At 40.6% G+C, this 18,088-nt stretch overlaps 1 protein-coding gene across 2 annotated transcripts; it reads right to left on the reverse strand.

The window, feature by feature from the left end:
* Positions 1–1,372: 1,372 nt before the first annotated feature.
* Positions 1,373–17,986, reverse strand: NUF2 (NUF2 component of NDC80 kinetochore complex). 2 transcript variants are annotated; one of them, XM_052802334.1, is made up of 13 exons: positions 17,791–17,986; positions 16,593–16,667; positions 15,022–15,098; positions 14,273–14,334; positions 13,435–13,532; positions 12,758–12,831; positions 10,824–10,920; positions 9,831–9,893; positions 8,915–9,052; positions 7,806–7,946; positions 6,821–6,996; positions 4,839–4,974; positions 1,373–3,813 (listed from the first exon to the last, which is right to left on the reverse strand). In XM_052802334.1, exons 1-13 carry the CDS (start codon positions 17,911–17,913, stop codon positions 3,664–3,666), a joined length of 1,410 nt encoding a protein of 469 aa, XP_052658294.1. In that variant the 5' UTR covers positions 17,914–17,986; the 3' UTR covers positions 1,373–3,663. The 2 variants fall into 2 exon arrangements, with proteins under 2 accessions (XP_052658294.1, XP_052658296.1); XM_052802336.1 differs by lacking the exon at positions 15,022–15,098 and having other exon boundaries at positions 17,791–17,906.
* Positions 17,987–18,088: the final 102 nt, after the last annotated feature.

Raw genomic sequence — 18,088 nt, forward strand, 5'->3', positions numbered from 1 at the left:
TAAGCCATAATTTAAGTTGCCCACCCATTTCCCATCTTACCCATTACTACTTTTTCTACTTGCAAAGATACCAAAGTTTGTTTAAATTCTTCAAAAAATTGGAACAAAGCCCTGTCCTTCCTCTGAGACAACATATCCTCATGAGCAGGAGACATTTACCTTCCTTTTTAATAGTTTATGGCATGGACTCTGTGCAAAGGAAGGATGCTTACAAATAACAGGAAGTTCAAGCTGTGCTATCCATACATATATTCTGGATGTTCATATGTCGAGCTTGTAAGAGGTTATTTTCATCTCTGTGTTACTGTACAGCACACTCCCAGCTGCATACGACAACTGTGCTGACAACCTCCATGCCCTCTCCTCTACCCACTTCCCCCCATACACACTTTCTAAAAATTCTAGGATAAAACTGTTCAGCTGTAAGAAAGGAGTTTTGGGGACAGGCTATGGACAAGCTGACGGACAATCCATCTTAAACTTCCTGCTCCTGGAAAGCGACCTTCCGAGTGGTAACCTATATTCACACTGACCTTCTGGGTGATCTAAGCTACTGCCTCATCTATGCAGGTTCCCTAAACAAAAGCTCTAGTAAGACCCAGACCGTGCTGTATCAGAGCACAAAGCAAGTGCCTGCTCTATATTAATCTGAATTGGCATCAAAGTTGCCTGGTTACTCAAACATATAAGCAGAGGTATAGAGCCACATTTAAAGAACATTTATAAAAAGATGGAGTAGACATTAAATCTCACACATAGGTTAGCATGCTCAGATCAGGGCTATATCCTGCCCTGGTTTCCCAAAGATCACCTAGCTTAACTGCAGCCCAATGCAAATTTGCTACAAGCTTTATGTAGGATATGAAACACTAAAGCACATTAAAAAAAAAAAAAAAAATCAAACACACATTTAAACAGTGTTATGCCAAGCTACATAACTGCTACTGACATTGAATTATTCTCACAGGTAGACTACAGAGAAGGCTGTGAAAGTCTCATTCCACTAAGTCTAGCCTGGCTATTCTCTTCTATCAGCTTCATGATAGATGTCCATCCATAACTTGCTTACTTAACAGCAGTGTTGCAAAATAAAGGAGTCCTGCAGTTCTGTTCGATTTAGGCCTTGGCAGAGGGCTCAAGGCACTTAGACATAAGTAGTAACAAAAAATACAAACAAGAAAATTTTGAATAACACTGCCGTCTTGAGGGAAATTGAGCTGTATCAGCTTAGCAAAGCCATCCTCCCTTCACTGCTATTCAGGTCACACTAAAACTCCCCCCACTGCCTTGCCATATGTTTCAAGATCAGTAGAAGTTCTTGAAGAGCAGCAGTAGACTCACACCTAGGAATCAATTATCTCTAGATAAAATATAGATTTGCTTATGCTTTATTTATAGGTATTTTAGGTACAGACAGACAGGCCACTCTGAAGGCACAAGAGCCTATTGGAAATACATAAACCTGTCCCTATAAAGCAGAAGTTTTGTTTCTTCATGAATTGCAGCCTTTTATTTTACCCAACAGCTGGTGTTGCAAAACCCCTGAGAGCAGGGACCATAATGTAGCATTTTCTTTGTCCTGCAAATTCCTAATCACTGGGCTACAAGCCTAAGAATCTTGATATGCATTTTCCTGAAGGACAGTAAGCTTATCCTGTCAAAATCATCTGCTGGCTGGAGTAATCCCTCGCAGTATCCATTTGAAGCTTTCGGGAATCCCTTTCTCAAGAGCTGCTGCAACATCCAGGCTGTGGAACACAACATCCAACCAGTCTTTATGAGAAAGTAGATACTACTGTTACATTTATAGAATACCAAGTCCCATGAGTTTACTTTGAATATCTATAGCATCACCAAAAAAAAAAAAGAAAAAAAAAAGATAAACCACACCCCAAAATTCTCAGAGAAGTTAAAGAGGGAATGCTTGGCTTCTGGTATCTTGTCAAGCTGGGATATAGGCTAGACTGACATGGGAAGCAGGGATGTCTCAAGAAAGCTCAGGGAAAACTCTACAGAAGCCTTGCCATCTGTCTTCAATAATTTCCTAGTACTGTAATTCTGGAAGTACCTAAAAATTATCACACCATTTTGCACCGACATCAAGTTCATTAGCAAACACTGCCAATGAGAAGCAACATCTTCCCGTAGATAGTGTCTGTGTCATCAGCTAGAATCCATGCTATGGCAAAGGGAGGGGAGCACACCTGCACGTGAAGAACATAATGCTTTAACCCACTGCACAAAAAGGAGGGATTCATTAAAAACTCACTTTCAAAGCACAATACCCAAAACATGACTAATTATTCCACGTGTGGCCTAGTGCATGAAATCCATAAAGAATTCTTCTGTGTCTTGCATGTACTTAACATCTTTAGCTCTTGGAAAAATCATCTACCTTAGCAGTTAGACTTTCACTAGTCTCTACACCAGATGCTGCTGCACAACATTTCAAGACTGTTGGGATGAAGAGTACACTCACTTAACACAAAGTTGTGCTACACACACACCCCCCTATCACAGGCTATATTTGGTGGAAATGGAAAAACTGTATGAGAAGCTTTGTACTAGGTCAAGTTTTGCAGATCAACATGGACTTTCACTGAAATGTCTCATGTGTTACAGTGTAAGAAAAAACCTCAAAGCAAAATATTAAAATGGTCTGATGTCTCAGTAGGAGCTTTAGAAGCAATGATCACCTGCTGTTCCTGACTTGCTAGCACCTCTAGCTAATAACAGAAGTTGAAGAATTAAACAAAACCAGAAGGATATTATCTATACAGGCTTGAATGCTACTCCCTTCATTAAAAAAAAATTCTAGTAGTGCACATTCCTACAAATGCACAAACCAAAATTTTTAAATTGGAATGTTATGCCAAGTCAGTTGGGAGAGTGGGGATGGAAAAGACGTAAGAGAAATAGGGTTAAATATCCTTATATCAACTATTTTAAAAATTAACATTTTATTTTTTGAAGTAATTAAAAACACTGTGGCAAAGTGAGTGCCATCACAAGTTAAGGTACAAAATACTCATCTATGTATTTTTTTTTATGGGACTAAGCACCCAAACACAGACTTTCTAATAAGCACAGATAAGGGTTCAATACCCCACAGAGCGGAAACAAGGAGTTCAAGAATCTAGAGGTACTGTACTGTTAACTAAAATGATACTCTTGAGTGTTTAGTCACCAATATTCATGATGAGAGAAAGTTGGCATTTACATGGACGCTACTGCTCAATCAGGATTTAATCTTAATTGAATAATGGTAGTGGAATATCACCTATTACTGACTTATCTTGAACAGTGTGTCCATTCAGGCCAGACCAAAGCGCCAGGTCTTCCCAGATCAGTTTGCAGAACAGTTTCTACAAAAAGCAGGATTCTGTCTAAATGTCAAGCAATTTGGTGTTAGCAAGACTTGCATTATTACCACTAAAATCAGATACCAACTGAAACAATACAAACAGGCTAAACAGTGTTTTCTTAGCCACATTAGGGAGCTCATGATGTCAGATCTGTCTAGAAAGTTAAATATGCTCTGACATGGTTTTTGAGAAAGTTGGCTTTTGCCTGGAATAATTATCCATCACATGCAAAGCACAAGCTTTTGAGTTCAGATATGAGTATAAACATAATGAAAGTGGAATACAAGTGAAGACAGGTCTAAGAACTACTTCCAGGAGTCTGAACTCTAAGCAGCCCCTTCTTCAGTTCAGCAATTTTATCTTCTCTTGAGGCTGCGTAAGTCTCTGCTGTCTTAACGAGAGAGTCATGACGCTTCTCCAACCCAGCCTTCAGATTTAGGTATATTTCCTAGAAAGAGGAGATAAGGGGGGGGGGGAAATCCATTAGCAAAGTTAACATTTATGCTTTATAAGGATTTAAGTGAGAGTGGTCTGGTGGTCTTAAGGTACATTTTGAAATCACTTGTCCCTGGCTTAAGCAGCAGCATTCACAGAACACAGGGAAGTTACAAAATATCAGAATAAGAGCAGCCACAAGCAAAATCCCAATATTTTGATTCTGTTGTAATTCTAGTGGTCATGCACAGCACTAGCCCAGTATTCACACTACTACTGCCCCATTCTGTGTTAACCTGTGTCACCAAGGTCTCTGCCACTGTGACTGCTACCATTGTCCTCCCAGCACAGACAGTACTTCAGTAATGAACAGATAGGATGAGATGCTACAAGCAGACTGTGATCACCTACTCCCAACCCATCAGGATTTCTGCCCCTTTCCAAAGCTAAGTGGGACAGTCATCTTCCCGAAACCCCAGGAAGAAAGCATTTGTGACATGGCAAGTGGTCCTGTATTTGAGGGAGACTGATGAGAGGGTTACAGTACTGCCCATCACTACAACATGAATGTAAAGCCTCACAGGTCAGGTCTCAGGGGCCAAACAAAAAAAGAAAAAAAAAAAAAAAGTCAATTGCTTAGAGCTGGAAGTACCATGATACAAAACCAAACATCATGGAACTAGCATAGTATCTGCTGCAGGCACAGGTGGGAAGACAAGTTTAATTTCACTTCCCAAAATACTGGGCAATCACACCATTCTAGAGCCTTTCCTCCCAGGTCTGCAAAGCCCACTTCTCCTGTGGGCCATCTATACAGCCTGCAGACATGAGAACAAGCCCTAGCAACCCAGCGGAACCACAGGCAGGAATTGCTCTCCCTTCCACTATTCACACAAACCATCACCTGCACAGCCTACTCGTTTTTAGGGACAATAAGTGTTCTTCTATCTACACACCCCAAGTTAAAAAAAATTGGTTTTGAGAATACCAAAGAGGATTCCTTTAGGGAAAAAAAAAAAACCAAACCAAAAACCTCACCTTGGCTTTCATTTCTTCTTTTTCAGCATTCTCATTCAGCTGCTGAATTTTGAACCTTGTCTGTTGGATTTCCTTGTGAATGGCTGTCACTTTATCATATACAGCACCCCTCTTCTCCTGAACTTTGTTACAATATCTAAAGGTGGGAAAAAAAGTTAGTACTGAGCCATTTGACTAATTCCAGATTAAAATTAAACCCACCACAAGCAAAGCTTGCATTTTATGAGCATGAAACTAGCAGCTTCTAGAAGAAATGCTGTACAGAATTTACTTGCTTGAAAATCTATCCAATTGTTAAACTAGAACTTAGGTACAAGAAGTGAAATTCAAAGTGGATTTAGAGGAGTATGTTGATGATTCTCAGTGGCTGCCAAACAAGGCAACTCAAGTGACTCCAATGGAACCAACCCAACAGACAACTGGACACTGCATCTTCTTGCCTTTGAGTAATGCAGTACAGGTGTCAGTGGAGAGCCCTGCCTAAAGGCCAGACACTGGACTAGGTTAAATGCAATATAGCTGCACTGGATGTTTCAGCACAATTGAAAGTCACAAATTTTCCTTAGCCGCAGATCCCCTCCCACCAAGTTAGAGCTCTAATCCCATACATCGACATATATCATCTGCAACTTCCAGTCCATCATTTCACTGCATTCCAAACAAAGACCAAATATATTTCCCCAGCTGGCAGGGAAATTCACATAGTTCCAGCTGTGAGCTGCCATGTAACCAACAAAGGGTTAGCATGGGAACAGGAGATCTACTCTGGCTTCAAGTGCAAAAAACACCTACCAGTTTATACTAAGCATTTGTACAATAATTACAGTTGGAACTATAGCAGCTGCTTTCTCTAAAGAATGGCTGAAATCATTCATACTTAGCAAGAGCCTACTTAGATCTTCCTACGTCAAGGGAAGAGTCAGGACACATTCTCTTATTCACCAGCAAAAACTCTTGTTTTCAAACCAAGGTTACCTCCCTTCCCCTCTCGCTTATCAAAGCATCTAATTTTATCACTTAAGGGAAATGTCTAACACATTAAAAATGGATAAATCAGCAGCAAATTCTAACATAAAGGAGCATTAGATTATATTATTTTCGTTCTTTATTTGGAAGGAAAAGTAGCTTTTAATTAATCTCCTTTAGCTGGTACAATACACTAAATGAGGAGCAAAGGAAGCCCAGGAATCTTGCTGCCATTCTACACACCACACAAGTCTTATCAGCATGACTAAATCTTAGTTGACTCTCTCAGCCACATGGAAAAAGCTCTCTTCCATCATAGTTAATCTATCCAGCCAATAATTTTCCATATTCCTTTTCCTATCCATGTACAAAAAAAATGTTATAGAATAAGCTGTCTCCATAACAGTTCAGCACTTCTAATCTCACAGTGAAGCCATGACCTTACAATGCTGCAGTTTGCTGCTGCAGAAGTGACTGCTGTGCTCTAAACACTGCCTTGCAACTTGCCTTTAGCATATGGTAGGAAGGAAGATGGGCTAAGAGCCTTTGATCAAATGACACTTTTCCTTTTGTTTTAGAAGCATCATGTCAGGATAATACTCCTCTGAGATATGAGCCCCATTTCCCCATGGGTCTTGAACATCTTTGATAATGAGCAAAAGTGGCAAGGGAAATTATGAAAAATTCATGAAAGGCAAATGGGGCTTTGTTGAAGTCTGATAAGTTGGAAAATTATCCCAATGTGACATTCTCTTTAAGAAGATAAAAGAATCAAGAATAAGCATTATAAATTAAATTAGTGCTCCAATAAAAGAAATGCTGTCAAGTCACATTGCAATTATTGATTTGAGACCCCAAGTCCCTGCCTGCAGCATTACTGGTCTTCATACAAAGCTATCCCACATCACTCATTTTCTTGTTACTGCTAAGCTACGTGTTTGTACCAGACGCGAACTTTGGTAGCACATAACGAAGACATAAAGTAGCATCAGGCAGAAATGTCAGCCCATCCATACTCAAATACAGTGTGCTTATATTGTTCCACATCTTCACGCTTCTTTTTTATCCTTATTTCAGCTGTAGACAGCTTCTCATGTTTTGCAGTGACCAGTCTCTTTAAGGACATTTCATCTGTCTTCCCCTTTTTCAGCTCTATCTGAGCGCTCTCAAGCTGGTCTTCTAGATTTCTGACCTAGAGTACATAAGTATTGAAATAAATTAGGGGGGAGGGGGGAATCAAAACAGCATACCCTGTTATAGTTTACCAAGATTAGAACTAGCTTCCTGCTTTTTGAAGATCTGATTGCTAACTAATTCTCCCATTTAAATCCCAGTTCCCTAGTCTTTATCTGATTTTAAATACATCCAAATGTACAAGATCCCATCACTTCCCATGATTTTCAGAAGTTGCTATGAGTTCTGCTATAGCTCTTAGCCAAGGGTAATTTGAACATAAGCTATACAAATATCCAAAAAGACTGCATACCATTTTTCAAATGCTGCTAACAATTGCATTCTCCCCAAACTGAGTAGCAAATAGCAAGGTACTGTATTGTGACAAACATTTCATCACGGAACGGCTGGCTTAGTTATAAAGTTAAAGGCACTTAAGACATGACTTTTCCTGAAGTAGTAATTTTTTGCTCTTAGTTTCTGCTCTCTAGGCAGAAGAAACTGGATCTCACTTTTCTTATTCTTCCATCATTTCCTACAAGCAACCCCAAGACAGTTCAAACTATTTTAGGTCAGGTTTCTATGGCAACAATGGCTTTCTTTGAATATTAAAAGTGGTCAATAGTACATTAGCTAGTGGCATGCAGCAAAGCAACAGCTATGTTTTACTGATGTTTTTAAGAATAAGATTTTAAAGTTATCCAAATTCTTTCTTTTTGGGGAAGAGAAGAGATGGGAAATTTCAGAATACAGACATTTACTGATGATCACCTATCTTGCTTAGACATTAAATTCTCCCTAACCAGATATAACTGGAATAATACAAACCTCTGATAATACACCGGCCAGTCTCTCCACATTTGCTCCCTGTCTTTCCATCTTCTTTTGATATAACTGCACCTCCAGTTGGCATGATGGCAGAACCTCAACTAGGTCTCTATAACCTTCATATTTCTCAATAACTTCTTGCTTTAAAGAGAAAAGACTTAAGAAAACAGCTTTGGAGTTCAGCCATTATCTTGTATAGCATTAATGCATGTTGACTTTTGTACCCATTCCTTCATTGTTTAACATACACTAGAATTACTATTTAGTAGTTACTGAAATGACATCTTCAATTTGTATAAAAAGCATTTATTTGGAAAGCACAGGAAAAGTGACATGCAGGTGTTATTACACTGAACTAACTAGCTTGTTACAAGAGCTTTCAGGACAGAAAAAAAAGCTGTCCAGTGAATAAGTTCTATACTGGTAAAACAGGAGTTACGTAAAGCATCATAAAAACAGATGTCTGGAATTAAAGCTATAAAGTTTACACCTTTGGAACAAAAATACCTAGAGAGACAAAGTTACGCAAGCTTCACTGATGTATGAGCGATCATGAACTACACAGATTTAAAGACTGGACATCACTATAAAAAAAACCCAAAAAGCTAGGAAGGGAACTCTGTGTTCAGCATACTAGTGGAGACAGTCATCAATTCCAGAAACAGTGAAGGATAACAGAGACACTATGAAGCATGTGTTCTAAATCCAAGGACATTTGTGAGCTGCTAAAATATTGTCATCTCTTGAAAGCAAACAGCCAGATTTAGTATAGTAATATATTATTATATTAATATAGTAAATATTAACTATATATTAATGTAGTATAGATTCAAGAGTTCTACACCTAGTTTCACAAATAAACAGTCACTCATCAAGGCCAAAGCAGCAGTAAGTGCAATCCTGCTTTTCAAAAAAAAAAAAAAAGCCACCAACACAAAAAACCCAACTCCACCCCTACAACCAACCTTCAGTTTTCTCTGAAGTTGTGATTTCATTTCAGACTAACAACTGTATAAGTCATTCAAGAAGCAGTTCTAGACGATGACAGTTCAGTAAAATGTGCTTTTTCTAATAGAATATCTCCTTGTGTGGACAGAGGAAAACCTCACCTTGGATTTCTTGAGTTTCTTAACAGTCTCTTTCATCAGTTCTTTGTAATTTTTCAGTTCCTCTGGACTCTCCACAATTTTTGATTTCAGCTGCTCTTGTTCTTCTTTCAAAGTAGCCATTGTCACTTTAAGCTCATTCTACTTAACAAGAGAAACACTTTCAATATTAGCAATTAGGTGAACAAAGAGGAATCGTGAGGCATGGTTTGCCAGGATCTTATGACTAGACAGGTTCTCTTCTCTGTTGTAAGCCATTCCTCATTAGCAAGTTTGTTTTAAAAATAAATTCCTCTCAACAGCATTAACATTCCCAACCAAAGCAGTTAACAGTCCATTTTGCTCCCTGAACATGCTTACAGGGGTACAATACTAAGTCACAAGAACAGCATTTAACTAGTACTTCACAAAAAGCCTGCTAGCTAATACATATTACTCTCATATTACATACTCTCTCTTTCAGAACCCCTCACCTAGGACAACTGAGGCAGTCACTGCAGGGTTTCAGAGCCAGCTGTATCAACCTGGTAGAAGAGCAACAAGCTTCCTGTTCAACCTCTCAAAAACCTCCTGTTTTGTCCCCACCAGGTGAGTGGCTACCTAATTAGCTCTTCTATGCACCTAAGGTAAGCCGATGGCTCCTCAGAAGTCCAGATTTCTTGCCCTTTTACAGATGAGCTTCCTGAACACAGACAGAGCTTTACATTGCAGTGTTGTGTATTTAAAGTTAACAACAAAACAAGCTAGTGCAGTAAAGCTTCCATGGGGGAAAATGAAACCAAATCAGTTTTTTAAAAAACTAATAATCACCACCTGAACATTACCTAGCTCCAAGAATAATTTGATCCTAGAAAGAAAGATGATCTATTAGTTGATCTTAAATGTAAGCTACAGCCTACACCTACAGAGGTGTACTTACCAGTTTCCGGGTACTCTCTGCAATATCTGACTTCTTTTGTGAAATCACTTCTTGCAATGCTGTCTAAAAAAGCAACAAATTTTAAGTAAGCATCTCTACAACTGCTACCTCCTTTACCCTTCTATCATAGATCTGTCTACAAGAAAAATCCCATTTATGGTTTCTTTGGAGTGCCATAAATAGCAGACGAAAATTGCAGCCTGTAAGATTTAAAAGACAGGGAACGAGAACATTGTCGCAAAAGCCACTGGGAGCACTAGGGATGCAGTAGGGATAAGAGACAGACTACTTCTATTCTTACCGACCCTGGCAGCGTTATACACACAACCTTTGCCAGAGGCACTGTTCTTGAAAAAAAAACTAAGTTAATACAAGGTCCCCAATAATATAGAAGTCAAGCACATGGTTAATAATATTAATAGTAGAGACATGACTTAACGTAACAACAACAAAAAAAAAACCTAACCACAAATTTTTTTGTTGGGTTTTTTTTTTTTTTTTCCAAAGCAGCTGAAAAGGTTACCTATGAAATCTTAGAGGCAAGTTGCCATTGCTGGAAAGTTACCCCCGCAATCAACCCTCCTCTTTTTGCCAGGCATTCCCTTGGGTGACCCTTCTTAGGCCTCATTTCCTGCCATGACTCACCTCCAGTTCTTCGAATCCAGGTGGAAGAAGGGAAACGTACACATCACACTTCTCAACAATAACACAGGTACCTCCCAAGTCATTGCAGTAATGCATTTCAAAAAGAAAGAGCCAAATACACTTTTGTATTCCCCAAGTCTTATCTCAAGTATGTTTCACATTCCTTACAGTGAAACGTGCTAAGGGTTAGACAAGACATTGTGTTGCAATGACCTTTGTTTTAAATCAGAAAAGTCCCCTTTATCCCTTGTAGAAGTAGGTGGCAGGGAACAAAATCAACAGAAATAAGGAACACCCATGATCAGAAGCCACAGCAGCATTTCAGAGAAATATATAACAAGATCATACTTGTTTCCGACGGTAGTCTTGCCTTAGTAGTTGCTCCAGTTCTCGAATGTTATCTGTCAGTTGCTTGACCTCTGCTTGATGTTCAACTGGAACAGTGCTAAGCAAAAAATAAAGACATTGGACAGTTTCAACATCATTATAGTCAGGTCAGAGTACAATAGATTAAAAAAAAAAAAAAAAACAAAAAAACCCACTGTCTCCAAAGAGTTTACAACCAGCAACTTTAGTAATCAGGGCAAGACAGTCTCAAATTAATACATCTTACTTTCCTTTGCGCATAAGATTTTGTAGCTGAAGCATAACCTAAAGAGCTATTTTGGCAAGAAGTGGTACAAGCGTAACAGAGGACTAAATTTAAAGATCACGTTAAGCACAGCACAAAAGAACAACACTTCTACCAATTTTTGTGGCAATTTTCATTTATGAAATTTGCATAATATTACCTGCCATAGAAACAGCTTGTATTACAGTAGGCCTATAGCTAGCTAGGGAATCTCCTGTCTAACACATACCAAGAGCAGCTATCAGAGAAAAAACTCTTTGTTTTGAAAGCTATCTTGGAAACCAGCCATCTCTTCATCCTATTATCCAGAAGCAAAAACAAAACTTAATGGTGCAAAGACACAAGCAGTAGGACTAAATGGCCTGAAACAGAATGGGGCAAACATGTCAAATAACTAAGGAAGACAACTTTACCCATCTATTCGGTTCAAGATGGGCTTCCTACAGCTATTGGAGAGATAAAGACATATCACTAAAAGCTAACGATAACAGCAAAAAGTTTCACCATAATCCCCAACATACAAAATACGCTACCGTCTCAAAGCAACCATATAATCCCAAAGTCACATTTTTATTTTCTACCAGGAAGCCTTCTAGCTTAATGCCAGTAGAGCTACTTCTGTAACTGAGCACAACCCAACAGCAACATCTATTTTGTGGCTTATTTCCCAGGGAGGCTAACCAGCAACAAAGTCAGACAAGGGCCAAAGCAGAAGTCAAGTCTGCTCAAATTAAAAGTTCCTGCAGTAGTTATCGAACAATTCTGTCAAAACACACAGCTTAAACTACTCAGTTCCTGATTAGGCACCCCATATAGAATCATAGAATCATTTAGGTTGGAAAGGGCCCTTAAGATCATGTCCAACCATTAACCTAACACTGCTAAATCCACCACTAAACCGTGTCCCTAAGCACCACATCTACACGTCTTTTAAATACCACCAGGGACAGCGACTTAACCACTTCCCTGGGCAGCCTGTTCCAATACTCGAGAACCCTTTCAGTGAAGAAATTTTTCCTAATATCCAATCTACACCTCCCCTTGTCACTTGGGAGAAGAGATCGACACCCACCTCGCTACAACCTCCTTTCAGGTAGTTGTAGAGAGTGATAAGGTCTCCCCTCAGCTTCCTTTTCCCCAGGCTAAATAACCCCAGTTCCCTCAGCTGCTCCTCATCAAGACTTGCTCTCTAGACCCTCCACCAGCTTCATTGCTGTTCTTTAGACACACTCCAGCACCTCAATGTCTTTCCTGTAGTGAGGGGCTCAAAACTGAACACAGTATTCGAGGTGCGGCCTCACCAGCACCAAGTACAGGGGGACCATCACTTCCCTAGTCCTTCTGGCCACACTATTTCTGATACAGGCCAGGATGCTATTGGCCTTCTTGGCCACCTGGGCATACTGCCAGCATTCAGCCGGCTGTCGACCAACACCCCCAGGTCCTTTTCTGCTGGGCAGCTTTCCAGCCACTATTCCCTAAGCCTATAGCGTTGCATGGAGTTGTTACGACCCAAGTGCAGGACTCGGCACCTCGCCTTGTTGAATCTCATACAATTGGCCTCAGCCCATTGATCCAGCCTGTCCAAATTGTGTGCACTGAACAGGGAAGTCAAGTAGCGCATCTCACAGCGCTTACTCCTCATACTCACTTCAGTTTCTCCAGCTTCGCTGCTGCCTCCCGATTTGCAGTCTCTAGTTGTTGGTGTTTCTCCATAGCTGATTTCTGCAAATTAAATATTCAGAGATATTTTTAATTTTAGCAGAATACCATTTCTCTCTGGGCTTCTTTTAGGAGCCTTGCTCATCATTATTTCACATGACACGCACCATCTCTGAACTACTTGAAATATTCAGAAGAGAAGCCACCTGCAACTCTAGCTTCAGCCCACTGACTGTTACATCTATCTTTTCTCAAAACGATGCAAGGTGTCAAACCTTCATTTACCAGGCTAAGCTATCACATAAGTTACTGGAAAAAAACTTCAGATAATAGCCTAAGTAATAACTTGGTCATGGTCATACAGAAACCTTTACAATATTGACAAGCTCATCCACTCCTCTAAACTGACGTGTTTCCTTAAGGACTTTGCAAAGGTTTTTCTTAAACCATTTACAGTAGCTGTGTATGCTTATAACATTTAATATAGTTGTACAAGTTTTACATAATATTAAACTGGTACCTTCCTGTATTACTTGGCTACATTTAAGATTCCAATGTGTTATGTAAACATGCAGTTAAAACCCCACAACCTTTATGTTCCCAGTTCTAGGTTAACATTAATTATACTTAAGTAGGTATCTGGAGTAACATGGCACCCAATCTTACATAGTTCAGTTGTAACGCCAAGTAGACCTCACGTCGGAATTCTCTGAAATTTACAAAGTTGAGAATGCCACTCAAGAAGCGAGCTGTCCTCTTTGTTTCTGAAACAGGAATTGCAAGCCATCACTATTCTGGTTTCCACATACATCGCAATTGTTTAGAAAAAGTTGGGCAAAACATAATTCAGAGAAGAGACAGAAGTTACAAAACAACAGAATCCAAATCAGTTCTTCCCCTGCTTGCCTTGTAAAGATTTCACAGACTACACAAAAACTAGCACCAAGCCATGAACTTACAATGTCTTAGCAATTCTATGCAATATAGCAAATGAAAACGGCACCTAGGAGGAAGACTATTAACATACAGCCTCCCATTAAAACAGAAGTCGGTGTCAATCTTCTAATACAACTCTGAAGATAGAACCTCACTGTAACTATCAGGCTAACTGAAGACAGCAGTTTGTACTGCAGGGACATTTGGCTCCTATATTATTCCAGAGCTGCAAGGATAATTTTCATTAGCATCTATTCTTACATTATTTCAATTATGTCACAGTCCACTCTCCAGACCAGCAGGTTCAAGAGACTCATAGCATTCAAAACTACCCTCAGTTATTTAACTGGATTAGCCTACATAAGGAATAAGGAGAAGAACTGCTCATTAGTACCAGCTTGTCTAAAGGACACAGCAAGGGTCAGAAGATTAGCTGGAAGCCACAGACAGTTCTCTGTACTAGATGCCCATCTGGCTATGCCAAATGAGAAAAAGCATCTGGATATCAAGTGACACCCACCAGCCCAGGTGGATTACAATGCACAAGGACTACAATGCACTTGCTTACTTGGGTTTAAAACATCAGCAATTTGAAAATCGTTAATCCGGCACACTGGAAGTAAGCGCTCCCTGCAAAGAAAACAAAATACAACCTTATCTGGAGTGACCATTAGTCAGTTTTTGTGTTATATCCATTTATTACGAAACAGATCTTGTCCTCTCATCCCAGAGCATATGTACAGCAATCACAAGACAACAGTAAGTCTCAGGAGAATAACACAGTAGGACTCCACATACAGATCAGTATTAAAAATTTGTATTCTTACAGCATCTCACAAAGATTTCTATAGACAAAAATACTTGCCTGTAGAACAACTTTTCATCTTAATTAGGGAACTCCTATGCTTAACTGTTAGTCAGTTCTCCCCTTACGACTGAAATGAAGCTTGAAGTCTAATACTCACCTCATTCCAACAAAGATATAGAATTCAGACAGCAAATTTATACAACAGGTATTTAAGATCCCTCTTCTAGGTGTAATCATGACCCTCTAGCCATTCAAAGTATAGATTTGTGCTCCACCTTGGTGAGGCTGGATTATTTCGTTAACACATTCATTTTGACAAGATAGCTGCCTGCTGAGAATTCTACTCTATTAAACATTGCTGACCCCTCTTCACCTGCAAATTTCACTTTGCTCAGAGCCAACAAGCAGTAGAACCACCATCAGCAAAAAGGCATAAAGCCCCACTGCTTCTAGAAAATTGGACCTTTACAAGAAACAGCAACTGAACAGATGCAGCATCTTCTACTTACATGTGAATATACAAATTACAAACAGGTAGAAAGCCTTCAAATATCTGTGGATACATTATGTCAACGTTGACTGGCATCTAAAGAGTAAAGAGAGTCAATGCATAAGTAGACAATACTTAAATATACACAGGTTTGTTTCCACAACATAAGATAATTCAAATAGGTTAAACACACTAAGGATGGTCTCCCCATCCACAGGGAACACATGTTAGAGGCTGAAGAATGCCATCAAGTTAATCAGCAGACTATTTTAAGTGTCAGTTTTGGCTGGTCAAAATACAAAAAGACAATAACAACTAAAGCAGCAACATCACAAACTCTGAAATTGGATCTAAACACTCAGTTTTAATTTGTTCAAAACTAGTGCAGAAGGACAGTCTCTACATTACAGACCTAACAACGAGCTCTTCCTTTAAACACCCTGAAATTCACACACTCAATTTTTTTTATGAAGAAGTCAGAAGGAGAAGGTAGTGATATACTGTCACCTTTTTCTGCTATATTAAACCTCATAATACAGTATCCCAGATAATGTCATTGCCTGTGAAAAACTGAGTTATCTGGTGCACATATGATCTTCCGTTTCAGTTTATCCAAAAATGGCACGAGACAACACTATTTATTCTCACTTTCAGGAATCAGTTCTTGTCTAACAGAGACAAAAGATAAATCAAGCATTAATCAACAAGGTATCAGTTAACCTCCAGCTACACTTCTGCTTACTTTCCTCTCAGTTAATGGAGAAGCAGAGATGATCAAACATTAAAAGCAACATTTACTTTCCTTCTAGACCAGTCTAACATCTAAGCAGAGACCCTCCTCCAACAATGGCCAAAGGGCAGATGCCCAAGAAGATAGTATGTGTTTTTAAGGCCAGAGATGGCATCCCTTCATAAGCTTGTCCAATCCCTCCTGGATCTTACAGACATTTCTGGCACCCGCAGCATCTCAAAGAAAACAACTCACAGCTTAACCGCAGAAGGAGAAGGCTCTCCACAGAGCCTTTCCTTACAGCCTACAGTGGCAAGGGAGCTCCTCTTCATGCCCACTAGTTCCTACAGTGGAGAAGGAAGTATCCTCTCCATGAAAAAAAAACCCCAAAAAACCAAAAACCCCAGAGGCAGCGCACCCACAGAACCACTATTTCTATAAGTATCTTCAGCTGAAGCCAACTTCAAGACCAGGAGCAAGGATCAAAGCAACTTCTCAGATGTAATCAGCAAGGCGTCAGCAACAACCCACAGATGATGCTTCCAGGTTCATTTACCTCTGGTAAATGACCCATGCTGATGGCTGCACTGCAGTACTGCACTCTCACTCCTGCCTAAGTGAACAGACTAGTTGCCTCCCTAAACACAAATGCCCATAGGTATATAGCACTTCACACACAAGTTTTCTGCAATAGAGGCAGAATTTCTAAGCTCCCGTTCACGCAATTACAACATACAAAACAGTAAGCTACTTGCCATTTGCTAGTGAGAAGATAAGAGAGAGATACTTCAACATTTAATTTGTTAAGTGCAATATCTTTTTCCTTTCACATTTCATTACACCTGCCACTACAGACGTACCATGTAGAAATGCTCCAGGCGGATTCCATATACCTTCTGCAGGATTCTCATGTAAATCATGTGTAAAACTTCAAGCTGCAAGAAGAAAGGACATGAATCAGTATTCCATATGATTGAATTATTCAGGGCTCCCAGACTAGGTCATAAAAGTAGTTCTGCTTTTAACACATGTAGGCTGATTTCACTGAGTCACCAAGACTAACAAGTTTTACTTTCCAATAGCTTGCAGTTCAAGCATTACTATCTCATAATACAATTACAAGAGACAGCAATCAGCTCGGACAACTACAGTCCTAACTGCCACAGCTATGCATTGTTTTTCATTACATTGCTGCTCACTGAGCAGTTTTCAAACCAAGTGACACCAAAACCAAAAAAGTCACAGAAACTATAATCCCCTAGCAAAGAGTGCCCTTCATCACATTATTAAAACAGAGGGGCAAAAAATACCTACAAGCCAAATGGTTATTCATTTACAGCACTAATCCATGATCTATTCAAATCAATCTTACTTCTTAAAAATGATCATCCCATCGTTCCCTAAAAGAGCAGGGCCAGCCTCCTCCATCATCAGGCACAAGCATTTACATAGCAGCACAAGGAATCACACTGAGGCACCAAATCAATTTTAAAGCCACTTCTCTTTTGTTGAGGACACTGCAAGCCTGCACTAACATTAATGGTCAGACCAATACAAGAAAAAAAAGGGGGTGGAGCAGGGAGGAGTTGCTTTTTACAGGATTGGTTTAAAAGCATTAGTTGATCAACAAAGCTGTTGAAACTATGACTCTATGGCCATACACAGCGGCTATTTTAACCTAGTTTCCACAGAACCGAGACAGACAGAATGTAGTTTCATGTGTGCCCGTTTATGAACCCTCCCCCTTCCTGGTGAGGCTTGAGCAAGCTTCTTTCAAGCCGAAGAGAGGAGAGGCTCTAGGTCTAGCCCTGTAACTCCTACGAGACTAATCCGCCACATCAGAAAAACTAACCACTTTACTTAGAAGGCGCTGCTGTACGCCAAAGACCACGCAAGCCGGGGGAGCGATCACCCAAGAAACCACCCGGCGTGCAAGAAAACCTCTGGTGCTACGGCACGCAAAGGCCTTCCTCCACGACGGGCGGGAAGCTGCCTGAGCGCGGCCGGGCCCCGCCGCGCCAGCGCGAGCCGCGGCCTCCCCCGAACCCTCTCACGCACCTTGGGGTTGCCGAACACGTCGCCCTTCACCAGGTTGCGGGCCTCGGCGCCCGCCAGAACGTGGCTGCGGAGGTAGTTGATGATGTCGTCGGGGCTGTAGCGGGGGAAGGTCAGCGTCTCCATCCCGGCGCCGGGCAACGGCCGCGCCGCTAACCGCCCCTCGCCGGCCGCAGCTTGAATCTGGCGGGCACCACCTCCGCCCCCGCCCCCGCCCCGCGTCACGCTCAAGCCCGCCGGTGGCCTATCCGCGACGGTGCTGGCGGGAGATGGGGCGGGGCTTGGCCAGGCTCCGCCCCTC

This window comes from Harpia harpyja, chromosome 11 (assembly GCF_026419915.1).
Source record: "Harpia harpyja isolate bHarHar1 chromosome 11, bHarHar1 primary haplotype, whole genome shotgun sequence".
Classification (NCBI taxonomy): domain Eukaryota; kingdom Metazoa; phylum Chordata; class Aves; order Accipitriformes; family Accipitridae; genus Harpia; species Harpia harpyja.

Bases quoted from the DNA above. Each gene is read 5' to 3' on its own strand.
- NUF2 (XM_052802334.1), bottom strand. From the start codon at position 17,913: ATGGAGACGCTGACCTTCCCCCGCTACAGCCCCGACGACATCATCAAC. The intron at 13,533-14,272 runs GTAAGCAAGTGC...TTCCTGTTTCAG, and splicing joins TGCTGATGTTTTAAACCCAA to AAACAAAGAGGACAGCTCGC. The intron at 7,947-8,914 runs GTGAGGTTTTCC...TTCTCTTTAAAG, and splicing joins AGAAACTCAAGAAATCCAAG to CAAGAAGTTATTGAGAAATA.